General features: G+C 39.3%; 1 protein-coding gene across 1 annotated transcript in view; it reads left to right on the top strand.

The window, feature by feature from the left end:
* MIPEP (mitochondrial intermediate peptidase) overlaps positions 1-14,380 on the top strand; it is a 74,246-nt gene that overhangs the window by 13,864 nt on the left and 46,002 nt on the right. The window contains exon 10 of the mRNA XM_084301841.1: positions 31-83. Within this exon, the coding sequence (XP_084157967.1) occupies positions 31-83 (53 nt within the window). The remainder of the gene's footprint in view (positions 1-30; positions 84-14,380) is intronic.

Here is a 14,380-nt window from a genome sequence, read left to right as displayed (position 1 = left end):
TTGTAATTATAAGCTGGAATTCTCTTTCAGAAATTGATGCCGTGGGATCATCCTTACTACAGTGGCGTCCTCCGTGCTGAGAGGTAAGCTCCTTATGTTCCTGATTGTAATGTAAATGAGTGTCTTTATTTCATTCATTTCACTGAGGATAATGAAAGTCCTCAATGTAAACAGGATTTCCTTCTTTGAAGATGTACTTTAATATGAAAAAATAGAGAATATCCAAAGGGGCAGTTCTTTGCAACATTTCTTAGCGTTGGAATGCCTGTGAGGTTTTGGCTCCTCTGTTGTTTTGCGGGAAAGTAGTGGCCTTTGAAGATACAAGAGGATAAAACAGTTTCAGAGCAGATAGAAAAAGCCTTGTTTTCATTATGCTTTTAGCTCCTAGCTGAGCTGTAGTTATGTTTAAAAATAAATTTTGAATCACTGAGAATACAATCCAACTCCTCTTCATATTATAATCGTATTTTATTTCTTTGCTGAGCTTGCATCTATTTTCTTGCATCTTCTACAGACCTCGAACAGAAACTTGAGTAGATTTTCACTCTTCTTGGGTAGAATTCATTCTCATCTCTCTTGCAAAGATTGCGGAATAAGTCTGCAACACAAACTTAAATAGTCCTTGCAAGTAATGAGATGCCAGCTCTGAAAGGCATGAACCCTACATGTTGTGTTTATTAGATCAACAGTGGTGACCTTTCAGATTTGTGTTATAAAAGATAATTTTAAAATGTGCTGCTCTTGCAAAAGAGGAGGAAAAATCTTGCCTTTGTTGCAGATTTGTACATTTTTGTTTTTTGAATAAACTGAGTCTGGAAGAATCTGATAAAGGAAGAAGTTTGCTCTGAATCAGAAAGCTGCAATAGTAAAGACGTGGCATTATGAAAGGATTTCCACCAGTTGTCCTGACTGTTGGATTCATGGCTTTCTTGTACTTTGATCCCAAGGCAGTAGTTTTATGAGCAGCAGGTGTGACGTTGATTTGTCTTTAGCTACCACACATTCAGATGGGAGCTGATATATTTATGTGCAGCAACATTCACGTCCTTGCAACATGCATGGACCTCGCTATGCAGGGGAGCGTGAGGGATGTTCAGCTGCTGAGTTAGCTCACTGGAGCTGGTCCTGGAGCATGCAGCACTCCACAGCACATGCACAGATCGCTTTTTTATGGTGTGGCTTGGGAACTGGCTGCTTAAACCACTAGAAGTGTATAGAAGTCTCAGAGTTTGTTTCGCCTCCTGGGGAGAAGCACCTTCTGTTACCATCTTACGGTCCTTCCTAGATGTTCTAATGAAGCTAGCCATTTTGTAATTGAGTTGCAAATGATTACAAATAGATTATTCTGCCCACTTTGGCACTAGGAAGAAAAGCATTTCCTTTCTTTGTGGAGCTTTGTGAAAGATCCAGGAAAGATACTTTATTTCAAGAATAGCCTGGTAGCTTTCTGAAGGGAGTTAAAACAGACCAGGACATTGGTAGTGTATATTTGCTGTTTTATTAATTAAGGCAGCAAGTCTGGCAGCCGGGTCTGTGTGAAGAATCTCCTAAACACATGTAGTTCCTCCCTGATTACAATGCAGGATTGGGGCCCAGCCTTTTTCTCCCTCTGGGTTGGGCAGGAGTATTTTTTCTGGAAGCTGTTACAAGCATCTACAAGTCAGGGAAGGAAAAGCACTTTTCCTCTCCATTGCATGCAGTGGTGTTTTGCTAAAAAACAAGAGCTTGGTCTTTCACAGTCCTGTTACCCGAGTGCTGTGTGTTCAGGAAAAGCTTCTGATCTGACAGTGTCTTAACAATGTTTCACATTCATTCTGCTCCTGTTGTAGATATTTAACCTACTGGCTAATAGATAATCAGCCCCTAACAGGAAAGCTCAGTTCTTCGTTGCAGATTATCAGTAGCTGTGCTTTATGAATGAAACTAGCCAAGAATTAGAGACTAGTCATGCAACAACCAGAGGACAGGGACATGCTGTTTCACGTCTGTGCCCTTAATGTGTTTATTTGCCACTTATGATCTATTTAAGTGTTTTCTTATACCTTACACCTTCTTTGTCTTGCATTTGTACTTACCTCTGATGACACCCTTTCCTGAATTCCCCTCGGATGTTATGGTATTTTCAGGCCAACACTTCAGGAACTGCAGGATGAGAGCCATGTGTCACAAAGCTTCTTACTGGCAGGAGTTTTATTTGGCTATTTGTTGTTACTCTGCCTAACTGAGCCAATTAACTTGTAATGCAAAATGATGTCTCTACAAAATGATGTTTTTATATTCTGCCTTTCTTAGTAAAATGTTTCTGTTTAAAAAGAAGCAAATGCATGCTTTTGGGTGTTTCTTTTGTCATTGTGGCTCCAGCTAATGTAAGGAACCAGCTTCCTAGATACTGTCCGGTACGTAAGATGGCAATCTTTACCAACCTAGGTGTAAAGCCAAGGCTTTACAGGATTTTAGTTTTTGATTAAGTAACTTGGCAACATTCTAGTGCGTCACATGTGCCTCTAAGGGATGAAAGAAATATGAGATGGGACAGTGCCTATGTCTGTTGAAGTAGCTACACTGTTCCCTATTTTGGTCTGTACAAGCATTTTTTTCACACAAACTTGTAAAGAAACACTGGACGACAATTTGATCATGATATGATCTATTACTTCTTTATTTTTTGATTTCTTCTCCAGATTTTGGTCAGCTACATCAGTTCTTCTCAAATTACACTAAAATTCATGATATTTTGCTAATGTGATTATTTTTTATCTGTATGCTGTATATTTTAAATGTATGTATATGTAGTTTAGTCTAAACATGTTTATTTTGTATTAGAAAAAGGTTAGGGAAACAAATCCTTTGTTAGATTCCTCAGAATTAGTTTTAAGAGCTGGATATTTACTTCTGAAGAATGTAGGATATTTACATGCACTTGGACTATTGAATTTTGATGGTATTTGCTGTCATACCAGGTTGCTTCTATTTTCTTCCTATTTCTTCAGTTGTTATGCAATATTCCTGCTGTTTTGTGGGGTGAACAGCAGGGGGAGCTCCAGACTTAACTCACAAAGCACGTTTTTCTTTCTATAAACTCATCCACAAAAATTTTGTTTCTGTCAGCTTTCACCAAGTCTTTTCCCTGGAAACTTGATCCCACTTCAAAGAGCAAGTCTGCCATTGATGGTAACAGGATAGTTTACTTCCAATTTTTTTTTTCTTTTTTTGAAAATTATGTTAAGTAGCCTCTCTGGCTTTAAACCCACACTTAAAACAGCACGATGTTTTTGTAGCTCTCGTTTAAGTGGCAGAGAAAATAGATGTCAGTATAAATGTACATTTGACAGAAACTGGAGACAAAAGTCTGAAAATCCATGGTAGTAGTATCTTAAAAGAAGATAGAGTAATTAGGAGAACCTCAAGAATTTTGGCAGGCTAAGCGTAATAAAACAGTAAATGCTTGAACATGCTTCAGCCTCTAACAAGTAAGAAGATGTCTGTCTAAAATGTATATTATAAAATAGTACCCTTGAGTTTTAGTGCAGGCAAGTACCGGAGTATTAATTAAATCCCATTACTTCTCAGTGAGTGCTACTGCAGTTATAAGTAATTCTCAAAGCTGTGATCCTGCAAAGATATAGTAGCCTTTCTGACTTCTTTAGGGTCATAAAAAAAAAGGGATGGAAGAGAGCTTTCACGGTCAGCTATGTGTCTTGAAGGTGGGGCTGATTGTACTAAGCTGCTTCTGACAGAGGCACAGATCTGTTCCTAAGAATCATCAGTGCTGAGCTTAGAATATGCAGTGTTGGCTCCTGTTTTCCTAACCTTTGTTGCTTCTGAGGCTGGGCTGACTTGGTTGGCTATAATTCACTTTTGGGATTTTTGCCAAACTGTCAAAGACTTGATTCAAGTAGCAACTGGGATGTGTTCGCAGGGTATTGTACTCTGTGCTGGTCCGTTGCTTTGGGACTGCAGAAATAAATTAAGACTGGCCTTGGGGAAGAACAAATCAATACCAAAATAAGCCAGTTTCCTGCTGCGTAGGAAAGAGAATCCACCACAGCAACTAGAGGCATTTTGGATCCTGGGGTGATGAGCTCAGCAGAAACTAGGAATAATTCTGTTCTTGTTGGGACTGTACATGCTTGAGGGGGAGCAGACAGCACTTTGGTTTTTCAGGAGCAGGGGTAGTACCAAGGTACCTGAACAAGGCTCTGGATGTTTCTAAAGGCTAAAAACACTAAGAACCGCCACTACATTATTTTTAATTTTACAAAAGAACATTCTTTGTTGGGAATGCCATATGGAAAAATAGCTCAGACACTTTGTGGAGTCTGTAAGAAAACTGTTACTTCTGAACATTGAAATGGAAAAATATTGCAAAATTTAAAAAGAAACAGGAAATCGTTCAAACAAATTGTTCATAAAGAAGGAAAACATTCTTTAACTAGCTAATTGTCGGCAAGATATGTCTTCTATCAAATCAACTAGTATAACTGTAAAAAGTATATTTAACTTACCAGTCACTAAGCTGGTTGACTAAAGTTTTTGGAGGAAAATGTGAAAGTTACCGAAAGGGCCTTGCTGCGTTTTTCATTGTAGAATGGTTATCTAACAAATACATATTGTGATTATGAGAAAGGCTCCAAAAACTGTGAGTTATGCTTTGTATTCAGACTGCTTTTGCTGTATACTGTAGAAGATTCTACTTGTTGGTGGTTTATATAAAATGTTTTGAAGGATCCTAGTAATGGAGTTTCACAAGTAATTTGCTACCTTTGCTCTTCCTGTTATTGCTGAGTACTTAGTTTGCTATTTTATTCTCTTAAGAAGTATTTGAAATAGTTAACATAATACAGGCAAAGCATATTTGTTAAAAACACTGTAAAAAATTTTAAAATCAGTGATCATTCCTCCTGACTTTCAGATATATTACTTGCATGCTGAGTAGTACAAAAGAAGAATTTAAGTTTCAAGAATTGTTTATTCAAAACATTGTAGAAGGACAAAGATACTATTGATTTGAAAATAAAGTCAAATCTAAAAGTCACATCTAGTGTCAATGGCAAACCAATATTCTGAATTACCCCCTGACCTCCTCTAAAATATCCTATGAAGTACAATTAACAGCAGAGAAAAAGGATAAGGTAAGATACAGGTGCTAGTTTATGGCTGATGAGAGTACAAAGATTTTCTATTATTATTATTATAATTTTTGAGAAATCCAGAGTCTTCTATAAATCATGTTTAAGAATCTCCCTTCAGGTAAAGAATTAAATTTCATAGTCTGGCATGTAGTGAAAATTGGAAGGGGTTTTCCTTGTCTTGATCTTTCTAAGTTAACCCGAGGGGTTAATCTTACTTTTATCTTCTACTAACAAGTTTTTTTTTTTTTCAAGTTTCTTTGAAAGTTTTGAGAAAATCTGTTTTATTAGAGATAGTTAACTGAGTGCGCTGTGTTTTCATGGATGTCAACAGGACGATTTTCTAAAAAAAAAAAAAAAAAAAAAAAAAAAAGGAAATATCCAGGACCACATTTAATAGCCACTGATAAGAATTCTTGCCAAGCAGCTAATTTGCAATTGTTGAGTCTGAATCCTTATGCTCTGTAGAAGAGTAATTCTTACTTAACTATCCTTAATGTCCAAGTTTGTCAAAGCATTGTTAATAAAACAGATTAAAGTTGCACTGCACAAAACAGTCTTAGTTTCTTTTCAAATATACAGCTTAAATGAAAGTGATTTTAGAAGTCTGTATTTTATTTAGACTCAGTGAAGTCATACAAGCTTAGAAATAATTATTTATAATGACATACTACATCTTTGTTCTTCACAGGGACACAGCCTTTTTGTTTGAAGCTTGCAGTTCTTGAAGAATAACCAAACCTCATTGTGTCAGTTAACTTTTTAAAATTGGTTTTTAAATCGGTTTGGCTACTTCACTTCTTTTAAAAATACTGCCAGGCTGCATACTGCAAAAGTAAGGTGTCTGGATTTTTGAGCATAGTTTATCCTTTAATATAAAGCAGGAATTTACATCAAAGAAACTACTGTTTTCTTTGATACTGCTACTTTCTTTAGCAGAGTACTGAGATTTCTCTTTGTAAAGTTTCTGAGCTTACGTTCTGACATAAAGTACATAAGAAAATTTTCATTCTTTCTGGGGTTTGTTATAAATAAAAATGCTTTGGGGTTTAAAACCAGACATTCAGAGTGAAGTAGGCTACTGGCATATGGTTTAAGACAAAATGAAAGCAGAACAAACTTCTTTTGTTCATTTTCTTTTTTGTCTCAGTCTTTCAGTTTTGGACATTTGAGCATAACCTGCATTGTGCAGTTTTACAGGATCAACCAAGTAAAGGTTGATATTACAATGAAAAGGACTATTTCTAATTCTTTATATATATATATATAACCTGAAGTATCTAACAGATAGTTTAGCTTAGAGGAAAATACTCTTTTTCTCTGTAAAGATGAGTTCACATATGTTTTTGATTCATTCAGAGCAAGATTTCTCTGCTGGCACCCCTTTTTTTTTTTTTTTTTTTTTTTTTTAGGGAATATAGTATTTCCCACATCTAAACTGTAAGCTTTTTTTTTTTTTTTTAAATATCTGGTGATGTAAAAATGCCTTCCTCATTTTTGGAAGTGAACTTTCACATTAATAACTGTGTTTTCTAGTTAGTATGTCTGTAATAGAAATATTACTTTCTTTTTCCTGCTCTTTCAGAAGTGCAGTCAGATCATTTACGTTTCACATAAAAAAGCTTAAGAAAATTTAATTGTTCAAGTTCAACGGTGGTTCAGAAAACCAACTGTAGTACTGCAGGTATCAAAAACCAATCCATACCTGTGTTTTTGACCTCAGATACCCTAGAAGAAAGCTACCATAACTGGAAATTTTTGACCTGAGTATGTATTTCTCTGCAAAGTGCTGTTCTGAGGCATCAGACCGCTGTCCTTACATCACCATTTTCCAAATTTTTTTCAAAGGAAGTGCTGTGCTGTCCATCATCTTGGGATTCAGGTATGCAGACCAGTCAGAAGCCTAAGTTCCAGAGAGGAGCAAGAGCTCAGACATACCTGAGTATGAGTGGCCTTATATTTGTATCTGCCTTTCTGTGGGGACACAGGCATCCTGGGTGCCTATTTTAAGCACTCTGAATCACCTTAAAGTGGCCCAGAACTCAGGTTTTAAGGGACGGGACATCCAAACAGGATGTTTTGTTCTTGCCTTGCTTGTTTAGCTGACTTGTACCCTTTCTTTTCCTTAGGAAGTACTGTAACTGTGTTTCCATGTATTTGTCAGCTTTGGAGACAAAGGTGAAATGCTGTGCTGGTGGTGTTAGTATGCCATGTGCATCACTCTACCCATTGAATTCTGCCTGTCTGCTTAGCTGGTGCAGCAAACAAGCTGCAAATTACAGCACAGAAGAAAACCTGTCTTTTGGCACTTCTCTATAGTTTCTGTCGCCAAATGGAGCTCCAATTGTTCGTTGGTTTCCAATGCAGATTTTAGCTGTCTCCAGAGCATTAACCTTTCCTGCTAGTAGCAGTAACCCTTAGCAGAAACTTTACTGGTAGCAGAATGCCTGTTAGTGTAGTTCAGTTTGGGTGGTAATGACTTCCTTTCTGATTTCTTTTCTCAAAAATACTTGAATGCATTTCCTGTTGAAGATAAAAGTTGTAACTTGGCTGAAGAAATGCAGAGGCAGCTTGCCAAAGAGTGACCAGAAAGCGTTGATGTTAAAGCAGCTGCTTCTTGCTGGTATGTTTGAATTTTAAGCTGCTTTAAATAGAAAGAACAAAGCTAGACAGCTATTCAAGTCCGCAGTTGATAACAGCTTGAAAATCTTGCATAAAGTGATTCTCAGAATGGCTGCTGCTTTAACGTGTAGTATAAAAAGATAATTATGTGCACATTAGGGCTACTGATGTGCAGATTATGAAGATTGCTTTGCTTTGACTGATGAGCAGTTTTGGGGCAGGCTGAGATGAAGTACTTCTGAAACTCTATTCCTTTTTATATAGGGTTAGTCACTATATAAAGTTAACTAAAGTTTTTGTCCTTTTATTCTAACTGTAGAGAAATACATGAAGTGCAGTGCCTTGTTTTGGTAGGGATTTGTTGGGAGGCTTTTGTGTGCATTTTCAAATACATTTCACATTTGAAAAAAAGTGATCAAAGAAATGCATCACACCTGGGATATAAGATGGTGAACTTTGAGTTTCCCCTTTAGCTTCAGGAGAAATTCATTTTACAGTCTTGGATCAGCCCTCAAAAAGGCTCGGCATCCTACACAGACAAGCTCTGTCTTTGTTACAGAGTATTTTAAAGTGTTAAAAGAGTGTATTGATAAAAGTCTGCATCTTGGAGTTTTATGTGGTCTTTTAGATAATCTGGCCAGGGTCGCAGAGTGTTTTGAAGATACAACCTAAAATCCTTGAACAGCATTAGAAAATTAATTCAAAGGGCTGAGGGAAGAGAAGTTTGGCTTGCTGTCACAGTCTCAGTCACCATTGCTGCCAAGAAGTTGTGCTATGGTGTTTTAGATTAGCATGGATTTAAACACTGAAATACTGTGCCTGAGAACTGTTGTGTTCTTGCAGTTTCTCTAAGGTGATGAAGCTGTGAATAACTGAGGTTAGGGAATCATTTGCTAGCAAACAGATGCTTTTTTTCCTGTCATCTGGAAATGATGAAGTTGCTAATGGTTGCTACTGTTGGAGGGCCTGGAATCAAGCAAGAATCTTCAATAAGGGAGCATGTAGTTTGTCTGCAAGCTCTTCCAAGTACTTTTCCACCCACACCGTCCAGCCAGACTTCAGTTTTACAGCTCTAGGAGAGATCGCAGGGTTTCCTGTTCTGCTTATTGAATATTCTTTTTCTGGGAAGGATTCAAGGCTTTTAAATGAATTTCTTCCCTTTTCTTCAATGTCCTCTAATATTATCTAGTGCTACCCCTTCCATTCTGCAGTGAGAAGCATTGAACCTTGGAGGTGGGGGCTCAGAAGGGAGTCAGACATATGCTTGCTTTTGCTACTGAAAGGCAAGATCATCTCTTAATTCCAGGAACATGATTTTTTGGTTATAGGACATCAGCTTCAGATAGCTGAGGTTTTGGCTAATTTCTATTCTTGAAATAAGCCCAAAGAGAAAGTTTTCCTGGAATTAATGCAAGTTTGGGGTTAGACTTTCTTCAGTGATAGTTGGTCTTACTTGATTTGACAAGAGAGTTTGCATATAAGGTAGGACTGAGTTCAGAAACTGTGAATTAAATCTATATTTTCATGTCCAGAATGATTACTTGTTGGTGGGTGTAAACTGGCATTAGGGTAAGATTTTGAAGGTGTCCTATCCACTCCCTGGAAGATAGCTTCCCCGTACTAATTTTAAATGGTGTTATTAATTAGGATAGAATAGAACAGCTCAGTTGGAAGAAACCTACAGGGATCATCAAGTCCAACTGCCTGACTGGTTCAGGGCTACCCAAAAGTTAGTGTATTGCTGAGGGCATTGCACAAATGTCTCTTGAACACTGACAGGCACAGGGCATTAACCCCCTATCTAAGAAGCCTGTCCCTGTGACTGACCACCCTCACGTTAAAGAAATGTTTCCTAATGTCCAGTCTGAGCCTCCCCTGGCACGGCTTTGTGCCATTCCTGTGAGCCCAGCCTTTGGTGACCAAGGAGCAGAGACCTCCTTCTGTGCTTCCCCTGCTCAGGGAGCTGCAGGGAGGTCGCCTCTCAGCCTCCTTTCCTCCAGACTACACAACCCCAAGTGTCCTCAGCCTCTCCTCACAAGACGTGGCTGCCAGCCCTTCTACCAGATTGGTTGCCCTCCTCTGGATGCGTTCAAGAAGGACACAAAATTATTAGAGGGCATCCAAAGGAGGGCTACAAAGATGGTGAAGGGTCCAGAGGGGAAGATGTGTGAGGAGCAGCTGAGGTCCATTGGTTTGCTCAGCCCCGAGCAGAGCAGGCTGAGGGGAGGCCTCATGGCGGCCTGCAGCTCCCTCACGAGGGGAGCGGAGGGGCAGGTGCTGAGCTCTGCTCTCTGGGGACAGCGACAGGACCCGAGGGAACGGCATGGAGCTGGGACAGGGGAGGGTCAGGCTGGGGGTTAGGGAAAGGGTCTGCACCCAGAGGGTGCTCGGGCACTGGGACAGGCTCCAAGAAGCATTCAAGAGTTCAAGAAGCATTTGGACAGTGCTCTCAGACACGTGGTTGGATTTTGTGTGGTCCTGTGTGGAGCCAGGAGTTGGACTTGACAATCCTCGTGGGTCCATTCCAGCTCAGGATATTCTATGATTCTGTGAACTCCTGTGACATTGCAGTGACAAGCAAAAAAAAAACACAAAGACCCCAGACAGAACCGAACTATGACTGTAAGATAACTTGAGGCAGGATAGTTGCCAGTGACTGCTGTCAGGATTGTCCCAAATTCATTTAAGTGTCAGACTTGTGTCATAGGACACTAGTGCTATGTGAGGATTTTTCAGTCTTCATCTTTGATCTTTGTTTGTGCATTGGTGTAGCAGGGCAGGCAGAAATGGAGAAATAAATAGGAACAGAACCAGAAACATTTTTTTTGGCATTCCACATTAAAAATGTTTTTTCAAAGAATTTTTTTTGCAATTTTCCATTGGCAAGAAGGACAACACACATACTTCATTAGATGTGCGGTATGTTTGATCCTGACAGTGTTCTATCAGAAGTGACTGATAGTAACTTTGTGTAGCTTTTATTAAAGAGGTTGTTTAATCAGAGCCTCGTTTTACTCGAAATGTTAGATTGTGACATCTTCAAACGTTAGCCAGGGTAGGGGACTATTTCCCCTGGGAAGTCTGCCTCAAGCCAGTGTAGTCTGTTAGTGCTATTTTTATGTGTGGGTGGATAAGTATTATGCTTTTTCCAAAAGGCAAAATTTTTACAGGCTGATTTCTCTCCCCACTTTAGATAGTGACAGTGTATTACAAAATACTGGTCAGAAAGCCTCCTTCCCTTCCTCTTCATCATGAGGTGAGTTCATGGGGACAGTTGACATGTTCATGGAGTGATAAGAATGAGGAATAAATAGACACTTGTCTTCTCATAACATGTCAGTGTTAGCTCTTCTTTCATGAAGAAACATCACTGCTTTCTCGTGCTAGTATGTTTCTGCTTTTATGCATCAGCAAGAGTTTCTTTGACAGAAAAAAAAATAAAATACTTTCAGAGTATGTCTCCCTTTCACCCCTCAGCAACCACATGTTAATCCAGCATTTCAGCTGAACATGCTAATCCTTTGCAGTTAGTATGAAACTTGGCTTCTCTGATTAAACTGAAATCTATCTATCTCAGCAGTTGTGTGGTTCTTGGTCCTAAGCTCCATATGACCTCTTCCCAACCCCTGCTCAAGCAGGACCACACAGAGCAGGCTGCCCAAGACCATGTTGAGGCAACTTTTGAAAATCTCCAAGAAGAGAGACTTCACAGCCTCTCTGGGCAACCTGTGCCAGTGCCCAGTCACCTGCACTGGAAGAAAGTGACTGAGTTTTCAGTGTTTCCTGATGTTCAGTCAGAGCCTCCCGTGTTTTGTTTTGTGCCCGTTGCCTCGTCCTGTCGCTGGGTGCCACAAGAAAGAGCCTGTCTCTGTCCTCTTTGCAATTTCACTTTAGATATTTATAGACATTGGTAAGAGTGTACACCCTCCCCTTTCATCCAGGTCATTAATGACGGTGTTAAGCAAGATTGGACCCAGTACTGACTTCTGGGGTACTCCACAAAATACTTGCTTCCAGCAAGACTTTGCACCTTCTGGGCTTGGCCATTCAGCCAGTTTTCTATCCACCCCTCACTGTCTGCCCATCCAACCCATACATCACCAGCATCTCTATGAGGATTTCATGGGAGATGGTGTCAAAAACCTTACTGAATTCTAGGTAGACAATACCCACTGCTCTCCCCTCATCTCACATGCCAGCCATTTCATTGTAGAAGCTCATAGGTTTTGTCAAATGTAACTTCCCCTTGGTGAATCCATGCTGACTATTCCTGATGATTTTCTTGTCCTTCATGTGCCTGGAATTGGTTTGTAGAATTAGCTACTCTGTCAGAAGCTATTTCTGCTCTTCAGAAATTTCTTTGTAAATATGGCTTAATTTTGTAAATCTTTTTTCAAAGGTGCTGTTCTTGATTTTCTGGACACTGTCATGCCCTATTTTCCTGCAGCTGAAATCAGTGGTAGAAATTATACATTCAAATTTCCTGAGCTGTGAAAATCTGTTGGTTTGCTATGTCTGTGAGATGCTGGTGGAGTTAAATATTGATTTCTTGAGTTGCATGCTTTTAGAATTTCATCGTATGGTTTCTTTCTTCAAGTTTTTAATTCAGTCAGCTTTCTTCTCCAAGTTGACAGGAAGGAAATGACAGGGAAACCCTGGATGATATTGGATGCCTAGGGGAGGAGGATGTGAAGCTCCGAGATGGGTTTTGCAGAGTCAGCATAGCTCTGGTAGGGCTGATGGAAATGAGCTCTGCAAAAAAGCCCTCCGGCAACCTTTGTGTGAAACCACTTCAGCACGTCTGTATTGCTCCCCTGGTTCTCAAATAGTGCTACATTGTGATCTCTGCGCCTCGTGCTGCACCTGGATTAATAAACCTTTCTGGAACCGAAAACAAAGTACGGTGAAATTTGAACGGCTCTGCAGTGCAGGATGAGCAGAACTGGCACAGAGCCAGAAGGAATAAATCCTGCTCATCGCAATTAGCTCTGTCGAGATCTCGTTCTCGTTACTACTCAACTCAAGGCTGAAATGAGGGCTAAAGGTGGTGTACAGCTTGGTCTTTGTGTGTAATTTTTAAAGTCATACAAAAGGAGTATAATTGCCTATTATTTCATCCTTAATTTAACTTGAAATAAAAGTCGTAAAGTGAGGATAATGTCACCTTGGAGGGGTGTATGTGAGAAATCCTGCTTCACATTACAGTAAACTTATGTCAAGACGGTACTTTTTTAGAGAACTTTTCATTTATGGTCATCAGTCTCTAGTTGCAGAAGCAATTATTTGAATTACAAACAAGAAACTCAGTTTAGGATGATGGTATAAGATTTTAAAGTAATGTGACAGGAACAGTCCTAATCTATTACGGAGGTTGTCATCACTCACTGCTGAAAGGTGTTACTTTTTATTTTCTTTTTTAATTTTTTTTTTCTTTTTAAAAAAGGATCATTTTAACAGATCTTGTCGTCTGTATGTGGGGAAAGCTTCAGAGCAGATTGAGATGAGGGCTGCAGCATTTAGTGATGCTTTTAAGTTTTCACAGTAACAATCTGAACAGAAGGTGATCACTGGGAGATGCTTTAAAAGTTCTGGAGACGTTTGAGATTTCTCCAGTACAGCTTTTCAAAAAGTGCCTCTGTTGAAGGAGCTGCAGTTCTCAGGAATCCCCAAATTAAAAATCCCAGGATATTCAACACACACACTGTAATTCTGTGCTTCTGGGGTGGCTGTGTATGTAAAGCAGTGTCTTTTGTACTTTACATTTCTGTGGCTTATTACAGGAAAACGAACTCCTCTATTCTGCTTTCTTCTAGAGGTGTGCTTCTAGTCTTTTTATCTAACTTAATGTGATTGATATTATGCTTATTTTTGTTCTTTTGGTGTAATGACTCTTCCTTGAGTAAGGAGGAAAATGTTTGTGCTACAGCATACATGTACAGTGTGTATTTAAGTGTTGGTATACATCTTGAAGAAGTTATGTCACTATGGTAGAGTCGAAGTCTGCTTTATTTTATTTGTCCTGATATGATTAAAATTAGAATGAAATACGTAGGCTTTAGCTTCCTGCACTTGCAGTGTGAAAATATACAAAATCCTGTAACTTTGAAAAGTTGAAAATACCTGTATTTTCAGGTTATGTTGAAAATACCTGAATTTTCAACAGATGTTGCCATAGTAGCTGCAAAATGCTGCTAGAACATGCTATAAAGGTAATATAAAGGAGGGTAGGAGATAAAAGAAAACACAACGATAGGTTCAAGAACGAGAGCAGTGGTTTAGGGAGCTAATCCCACCCTGCTGTGCACGGCGGCGCAGTGCAGCTGCATCCTGAGCAGGAGCTGCAGCACGTTGGCAGAGGCAGCATCCCAAATGGATGGGCTTCGTTCTCAGCCCTTTTCTTTTGTGGGCAGGGGAGGAAGGGTAAGTAAGTGGGTAGGGACTGGCTGACTCTTTCACAGCTTTTCTCTGATGAAGCCTTTTGATCATAGGCCTTAAAATAGCGTGGTTTTAATGTTTGGTGTTCAGCTATTGTAGCCCGGCTGATGCATGTTTAAGTTTCAATGCCTAATTACCATGCCATTTAGAAGCACAAGCATTAGAGCATGAAAAAAGAAAGGAGATAAGGAGGG

Source organism: Netta rufina, assembly GCF_964035555.1.
Source record: "Netta rufina genome assembly, chromosome: 1".
NCBI lineage: Eukaryota > Metazoa > Chordata > Aves > Anseriformes > Anatidae > Netta > Netta rufina.
This window is presented reverse-complemented; position numbering and strand designations above follow the sequence as displayed.